The following is an 8,878-nucleotide window of genomic DNA, read 5'->3' on the forward strand; positions in this document are numbered from 1 at the left end:
GGGCCAGGTCCTGAGAGCCTTTTTTTTTTTTTGAGACAGAGTCTTGCTCTGTCACCCAGGCTGGAGTGCAGTGGCGCGATCTCAGCTCACTGCAGCCTCCGCCTCCCGGGTTCAAACGATTCTCCTGCCTCAGGCTCCCAAGCAGCTGGGAGTACAGGAGCATGCCCCCACACCCAGCTAATTTTTGTATTTTTAGTAGAGACAGGGTTTCACTATGTTGGCCAGGCAGGTCTCTTAACTCCTAACCTCGTGATCCATCTGCCTCGGCCTACCAAAGTCCTGGATTACAAACATGAACCACAGTGCCCAGCCTGCTGGGAATTTATGAGTAAAATTCTGTTATTGAGCACAAACTGCATGACCTTCTTTAAGATGCTTAATATGTAAATAGACCATGAAACCCTTATCACATTCAATAAAGTATATGTTAATATTGGTGGTACTAAGCTATTTGTGAAAATAGGAGGTTTAACGATAATTGGGAAAAGACCCAACACAAATTCTGGCTTCTTCTGAATTAATTTACAATTGAAAAGCAATGCCTTTAGCCATGCGAGGTGGTTCCCAGCGCTCTGGGAGGCTGAGACAGGCAGAAGAACACCTGAGGTCAGGAGTTTGAGACCAGCCTGACCAATGTGGGGAAACCCCGGCTCTACTAAAAATAGAAAATTAACTCTGGGAGGCTGAGGAGGGTAGATCTCCAGGTCAGGAGTTCGAGACCAGCCTGGCCAACATGGTGAAACGCTGTCTCTACTAACAATACAAAAAATACCTGGGCATGGTGACAGACACCTGTAATCCCAGCTACTTGGGAGGCTGAGGCAGGAGAATCATTTGAACTCAGGAGGCAGAGGTTGCAGTGAGCTGAAATTGTGCCATTGCACTCCAGCCTGGGCAACAGGGAGAGGCTCCGTCTCAAAAAATATATATATACACAAAATTAGCCAGTCTTGATGGCAAATGCCTGTAATCCCAGCTACTCTGGAGGCTGAGGCAGAAGAATTGCTTAAACCTGGGAGGTAGAGGTTCCAGTGAGCCAAGATCACACCATTGTACTCCAGCCTGGGCAACAGGAGGGAAACTCTGTCTCAAAAAAAAAAAAAGGAAAAAAAAAGAAAGAAAGAAAAGCAGTGCTTTCATACACAACTGTAATCTGTCAATTTAAATTTAAAAATTTAAAAATTAAATGACATATAAAATTTTTAAAAAGCAAAGAAAAGCTTTCCAACTAGAAGAATACCATTATTTTAAGACCAGGCCTACTAAACCTTTTAGCTACCTACTCTAATTTTCTGATTCATGTTTTAATAGATTGTTCAAGAGCCAGAGAAGCAAGGGTATGAGAGAGATGACAGTTAAAGGAAAGTCTGTTCTTAAAAACAAGAACAACGAAAGGGAATGAATGTGGTTAAGCTCGCAAACCAAACAGGTTATAAATCACACTTAAACGACTCAAAAACAGCCCTCTGTTACTGCCTTGCTCACATCCAAAACTGGACTAAGAATCAGAAAAGCTGGCTTCAATTCCAAACTCTACTTACGTTAGTGTTAAATTACTTAGACTTCTAAGTCTCATCCCTAAATTGGGCCAGAATACCCTCATCCATAAGAGGTCAATAAGACTATGCACTGTCCCTTCCAGCTCTAACTTTCTATTACTCTAGAAATGGCAAGCCCCAATTTATAGATGGGAACAAAAATGCATTTCACACCAAATCCATTTCCATACTAACTTAAACAGGTACCATGAGAGCATTATTTGTGCCTCATGGTCCATTTATTTACCTAAAGCGGCTCATTCCAAATTTTATTCTACTACTACTCTTCCTCTCGCCCTATCCTTTTTCCAGAGATCTACACACAAACATACATATAAAACACCCACAAGCCCACTTTAAATACAACACTAGAAGATCGAAGTCATAAAAGACTCAGAAATTATGTTTACAAGTAAGTAACTTCAATGGAGGCTGAAACAGAAAATTTTGGTAGCTGTTCTCACTCTGAAACAAGATTCGTGTACCTCTACAAGTCCCCTGTAAGTCCACTGAACCTGAAAACATCTTCCATTTATGCTGTCTCCAAATGGGCCAATTCAAAAAATAAATGTGATTTTAGTGTTTCATAATACCTTCAAATTCTCCCCCCTTAAAAAANGCCTCAGCCTCCAGAGTATCTGGGATTACAGGCGCATGCCACCATGCCTGGCTAATTTTGGTATTTTTAGTAGAAATGGAGTTTTGCCATGTTGGCCAGGCTGGTCTTGAACTCCTGGCCTCAAGTGATCCGTCTGCCTTGGCCTCCAAAGTGCTTGGGATCACAGGTGAGAGCCACCGCTCCTGGCTGCCCTTCACTTTATCTTTATCATCATCTAAGTCCTTTGTTCTTCTTAAATGGCTCCTATGACAATGAGCTTTTCTATCTGGGAGCCGAGAAAGCCTTATTCCCTTAGCTTCAAATGTTGCTTCAATCTGTTCTTCCCTAGGCCCTCATTTGATGGGCCACACTGATAGTTGGCAAGTGTGATGTCCTGTCATTTATACGATTCCTGGATTCTTTAGAATGAAGGTGAGATCTTGAGGATTTTCCTGTGACTCTGCTAGGATGGGTTATCACTGTTCTTTTTTTTTTGAGACGGGGTCTGGCTCTGTCACCCAGGCTGGGGTGCAGTGGCGTGATCTCAGCTCACTGCAACTTCTGCCTCCTGGGCTCAAGTGATTCTCCCACCTCAGCCTTTTGAGTAGTAGATACTAGAGGTGCACACCACCACGCTTGGCTAATTTTGGTGTTTCTTTTTGTTTTTGTTTTTTTTAAAAGACTGGTCAAGTGCAGTAGTGAGAAGAGGGGAATGAGTAGAACAAGGAGTTCGATCTATGACTGACTGAACAATCAATTGAGATAACTCACTACCTTCGGACCAGCCGATGTTTTTTTTTTTTTTTTTTTTTGAGACGGAGTTTCGCTCTTGTTACGCATGATGGAGTGCAGTGGCTTGATCTCAGTTCACTGCAACCTACGCCTCCTGGGTTCAAGCAATTCTCCTGCCTCAGCCTCCCGAGTAGCTGAGACTACAGGCGCGTGCCACGATGCCCAGCTAATTTTTGTATTTTTAGTAGAGATGGGGTTTCACCATGTTGACCAGGATGGTCTTGATCTCTTGACCTCATAATCCACCCGCCTTGGCCTCCCAAAGTGCTGGGATTATAGGCGTGAGCCACCGCGCCCGGCCCGATGTGTTTTTTTTAGAGACAGGATTTCACTATGTTACTCAGGCTGGTCTCAAATTCCTGGGCTCTACCAATCCTCCTGCCTTGGCTTCCTAAAATGCTGTAATTACAGCATGCCCAGCCCACTGCTCTTATTTTTAGTCTAAACAGTGATGTGGCCTTATAGCAGGTGATCCAGTCATCACCAATAATCTCAGTCAGAGGTTGGCAGGTAACGGCCCACAGCTTGGGTGCCTGTTTTTGTAAATGAAGTTTCATTGGCTCGCAGCCACGCCCATTCATTTACATATTATCTGTAGCTGCTTTCACACTGCACCAGGATTGAGGATCAGGACAGTGACTGTGTGACCTGCAAACCTGAAATATTTCCCATCTGGCCCCTTTGATAAAAAGTTTGCAACCTCAGTGTAGCTCTTTTCTCGTAGTTAATGAAGCAACACTTGTGAGCCTGGACTCTTCACCAGAGATGTCTCGATGTTTCCAGTTCTTAACTGATAAATTTGTGTTTCGAGTTCTTACTGATAACTTTGTGCTGAATTTGACTATACTTATATCAGTGCTCAGACCAATTGCGAATAGTGCAGTGGAATTCCCAAAGTGAACAAGTACATACTTGGTCAAGTCTCTTGTAGTAAAAAGAAATGAATGTGCTGAAAATGAATCCTGTTTGCTGATGCATGCATAACTGGCTTTGACAGATTGTCTGCCGAAGTTCAACACCCATCGAGATGGCCGTGAAGGAGAAGATTTCTATGTTTTGTCACGTGAACCCTGAACAGGTTTGTGCTGCTCTTTAGGTTTTATTGTCTGGCAGCACTTCTGCTGATGCCAGTGTTTTGCCCCTTTTCAATGATCATATTACTTTTCACGGCATGTATGCAAGCAGTGGGGGACTCTGATCCAACCATGATCCCCTAGCCTTTAAGTGAGATAGGATGCATGTTTCTTTGCATGATCACTCAACTTATGGCACAAAAGCAGGATGGGCTTTATTTTTTTTTCTTGAGACAGAGTCTCACTCTGTCACCCACGCTGGAGTGCAGTGGCACGATCTCACCTCAGTACAACCTCCACCTCCCGGGTTCAAGCAATTCTCTTATGTCAGCCTCCTGAGCAGCTGAGATTACAGGTGCCCACCACCACGCCTGGCTAATTTTTTTGTATTTTTAGTAGAGACGGGGTTTCACCATGTTGGCCAGGATGGTCTCAAACTCCTGGGCTCAAGTGATCCACCCCCCTCAGCCTCCCAAAGTGCTAGGATTACAGGCATGAGCCATTGTGCCTGGCCTACCAGGGTGGGCTTTTAACTCACAGTCAAACCTCTAGAGAGAGAACCACATGAAGTCTCCTTGTCATCTCTTTATCTTGTCTTTCCTTCCGGGACACTTACTGCTTTCACTCACTTCTCCTTTCTACTTAAGTCACCCCAAACACACGAGCACGTGGACCATTCGCACTAGCGTTTCTGACTACATCAGTGGACTCAGTTCACTTTGTTGGTACAGAAATCATCCTGTGATTTGGGCTTAGGTCCTCTGCTCTGCAGGACTTTCCACCTTGGTATTCAGATAATTTGCTTTTCTTTTTTCTTTCTTTCTCTTATTCCAGTAAGGCTTGGGTATAAGGGATTGGAGTTGCCTGTAGTTTAGAGAGTGATATAAATGGCGCTCAGGAAAAGGGTGAGGTTTGGCAGAAAGCGTTTCTTCGGATTATAACTTTGGGTTCTCTGAACTCTAAAAACGATCAAATTGAATTTTGGCATCTTGGAAAGCCGTCTGATGAAGAGTCCCCTGCCTGATGCCTCAGAGTCACCGCAAAAGTCTGAACTACTTTGAAAAATGTGATGGCAGATTGAATGGACGCTTCTGCGTTTGTATGTTGTCGTGCCATTTTGTTTGCATCCAATCTTTTTTTTTTCTTTTGTGAGACAGGGTTTCGTTAATGTCACCCAGGCTGGAGTGCAGTGGCACACTCTTGGCTCAGTGCAACCTCTTCCTCCCGGGTTCAAGCAATTCTACTGCCTCAGCTTCCTGAGTAGCTGGGATTACAGATGTGCACCTCCACACCCAGTTACTTTATGTATTTTTAGTAGAGATGGGGTTTCACCTTGTTGACCAGGCTGGTCTCGAACTCCTGAACTCAGGTGATCCACCTGCCTTGGCTTCCCAAAGTGTTGGGATTACAGGCGTGAGCCACCACACCTGATCTGTCCAATTGTTTTGTGTATACTTCTTTTTTTTTTGAGATGGAGTTTCGCTCTTGTTGCCGGGGCTGGAGTACAATGGTGCGATGTTGGCTCACTGCAACCTCTGCCTCCCAAATTCAAGCGATCCTCCTGCCTCAGCCTCCTGAGTTGCTGGGATTATAGGTGCATGTCACCACGCCCGGCTAATTTTTGTAATTTTAGTAAACATGGGGCTTCGCCATGCTGGTCAGGTTGTTCTCCAACTCCTGACTTCGGGTGATCTGCCCAACTCGGCCTCCCAAAGTTCTGGGATTAGAGTTTTCTAACTAAATAAAGCTAACCTTGTGCAAATTCTGATGCTAGCTTTGGTTGCTGGCTTTGTGTGTGTGTGTGTGTGTGTGTGTGTGTGTGTATGTGTGTGTGTGTGTGTGTGATATCAGTATATCATGAATTTTGTCTCATTCTTGTGGCATATTTGAGTCGATTTGAATAAGTATGGTGATTTCTCATCATCACTTAGGTCATATGTATCCATGATGTTTCTTCTACATACCGAGTTCCTGTGCTTTTGGAGGAACAAGGCATTGTGAAACATTTTAAGGAGAGATTGCACCTGCCTATTCGTGATTCTTCAAGTAATTTGCTTTTCAAGTGGAGAAATATGGCTGAGAGGTAAGCGAAAGGAATTACTTGTATAATCTTTAATAATTCTTGAGTGTGGGAGTAGAACTAAGACCTACTTGAAAGGGTATGTCATATTTGGCATTCTGCATGTGTGCACATTTTGGTCTGGATATGCCTGAAGATGGAGTTCACTGTTAATGGTGCTTTGCTGTATTAGTTGAAGATTTCTGGAGCCTTCAATTTTGTTGTTATACATAAACCAAAGTGAATTAAAGGAATTTGATTTCTGGAAGGATTTTTTTTTTTTTTTTAAATTCTGGAAGGATTTCGATTTATTTACTAGTTCATTTTTTAGTTTCTGAGTATTTTAAATTTTTTCTTTTTTTTTTCTATTTCGAGAGTCTCGCTCTGTTGCCCAGGCTGGAGTGCAGTGGTGCCATCTCCACAGACTCCTGGGCTCCAGTCATCCTCCCGAGTAGCTGAGATTAAAAGCACGCACCACCACACCCGGCTAAGTCTTGTATTTTTTTTGTAGAGACGGGATTTTTCCATGTTACCCAGGCTGATCTTGAGCTCCTGGGCTCAAGTGATCTGTCCACCTTGGCCTCCCAAAGTGCTGGGATTACAGGCGTGAGCCACCGTGCCCGGCCTTAAAACTGTTTAGTTTTAAATGCTGCAAGTTTTTTGTTTTGCTTTTTTGTTTTGCTTGTTTTTAAGATTTGGCTAACTTTTCCTGAAGAAAATCCTTTTGAATGGGAAGTTGTGGCTGTGCTATGTTTGTTTCATCTTGCAGTCATTAACTATTCAACATCATTATTAAAACTCTTGATAGATTCTAACTTTCAGACAACCATATTAATTTGAGCAAAGTTTCTCTAATTTGAAGGTATATGAAAATTAAGCTGGGTGCTGTGGCACGTACCTGTAGTCTCAGCTACTTGGGAGGCTGAGGTGAGAGGATCACTTGAGCCCAGGAGTTGGAGACCAGCCCAAGCAACATAGCGAAACACTGTCTCAAAAAAAAGGGAAATTAAGTCCCTGTCACTTGTTTTCGTTCTTTCTCTTGTTTTTTGAGACGGAGTGATGCTCTGTTGCCCAGGCTGGAGTGCAGTGGCATGATCTCGGCTCACTACAACCTCTGCTTCCTGGGTTCAAGTGATTCTCCTGCTTCAGCCTCCTGAGTAGCTAGGATTACAAGCGCCTCCCCCCGCCATCCCACCACGTCCAGCTAATTTTTTTTGTATTTTTAGTAGACATGGGGTTTTAACATGTTGGCCAGGCTGGTCTCGAACTTCTGACCTCAGGTGATCTGCCTGCCTAAGCTTCCCAAAGTGCTGGGATTATAGGTGTGAGCCACCGTGCCCAGTCTTGCTTCCTTTTACTAAATGTAGTTGAGATGGGACTATTTGGGCAGCTTAGGTCAGAGCCAGTAGGTACAGCTGTTACATATGTAGGTTCCAGATTGAGAGCCTGGTTCCTCCTACCAGCTGTGTGAGTTTGGGTAATTACTTAACTTCTCTCGCTTGTTCTCCCATCTATATATAACAAGGGGATACCAGTGCCTACCTAGTGGCAATTATGAGAAAACCCTGTAAGGACTTACCATCGAGTCAGGTGCTATAATAGATATTGGTTGCTGTTGTTGGTAACCATAATTAAAATGATTTGATGGTGACAAAATCACTGACCCTGGTAGATGACTAGTCAGATTGAGGTTTTCTTGCCCTTTCATTTACAATGAAAAAAAATGCTTTAGACTTTCTGGGGCAATTGGAATCAGGAAAAAAGAGCAGTTTCTGAGCTTAGATTCTCTAAAACCCCTGCTCTCTAGAGTCCTTAAAGTGCCAGTCATTTCACAAAAATTTCCTAAGTAGTTGGGGCTGATACACTTTAAGCACTAGAAGTTTTAATATTTTGACTATTTTATTGGAAATAGCTCTAAGTTATACTCTATGCGGCTATGCTTTTTTTCTTTTTCTTTCTTTCTCTTTTTTTTGGCGTGGGGTCTTGCTTGTTGCCCAGGCTGGAGTGCAGTGGTACAGTCTCAGCTCACTGCAGCCTCGACCTCCTGGGCTCAAGTGATCCTCAGTAGCTGGGAACACAGGCGTGCTCTACCATGCCCAACTGATTTTTGTATTTTTTGTAGAGATGGGGTTTTGCCATGTTGCTGAAGTGATCTTCCTGCCTCGGCCTCTCAAAGTGTTGGGATTACAAGCATAAGCCATTTGCCTGGCCACTTCTGTAATTTTTTTTTTTCTTTTTTTGAGACAGAGTCTTGCTCTGTCACCAGGCTGGAGTGCAATGGCACGATCCTTGGTCAATGCAACCTCCGCCTCCCGAGTTCAAGTGATTCTCCTACCTCAGCCTCCCGAGTAGCTGGGATTACAGGCATGCGCCACCATGCCCAGCTAATTTTTGTATTTTTAGTAGAGACAGGGTTTCACCATGTTGGCCAGGACGGCCTCCATCTCCTGACATTGTGATCCGCTTGCTTCGGCCTCCCAAAGTACTGGGATTACAGGTGTGAGCCACCGCGCCTGGCCCCACTTCTGTGCTTTTTAAAGCCAAATGTTTGGTCTTTGTATTAGTTTCCTGGGGGCTGCCATAACAATAACCACAAACTGGGTAGCTTAAAAAAGCACAACAGAAATTTATTCCTTCACAGTCCTGGAGGTCAGAAGTGCAAAATCAACACATCCACAGGGTAGGTTCTTTCTGGAGGCTCTGAAGGAGAGTCTCTGCCATACCCTTTCTCCTGGGTTTTGGTGCTAGCAATCAGTAGTGTTCCTTGGCTTGTGGCCATGTCACTCCAATCGTGGCCTCCATCTTTTATTTCCTTTTT

The 8,878-nt window shown here is 43.9% G+C and overlaps 1 protein-coding gene across 1 annotated transcript in view; it reads left to right on the forward strand.

Annotated features, from left to right (window-relative positions):
- Positions 1-3,912: 3,912 nt before the first annotated feature.
- Positions 3,913-8,878, forward strand: part of LOC108296618 (protein SET-like) — a 156,751-nt gene continuing 151,785 nt past the window's right edge. The window contains exons 1-2 of the mRNA XM_017519107.2: positions 3,913-4,006; positions 5,933-6,084. Of these exons, the coding sequence (XP_017374596.1) occupies positions 3,956-4,006; positions 5,933-6,084 (203 nt within the window). The 5' untranslated portion in view covers positions 3,913-3,955. The remainder of the gene's footprint in view (positions 4,007-5,932; positions 6,085-8,878) is intronic.

This window comes from Cebus imitator, unplaced genomic scaffold, assembly GCF_001604975.1.
Source record: "Cebus imitator isolate Cc_AM_T3 unplaced genomic scaffold, Cebus_imitator-1.0 Scaffold728, whole genome shotgun sequence".
Taxonomy (NCBI): domain Eukaryota; kingdom Metazoa; phylum Chordata; class Mammalia; order Primates; family Cebidae; genus Cebus; species Cebus imitator.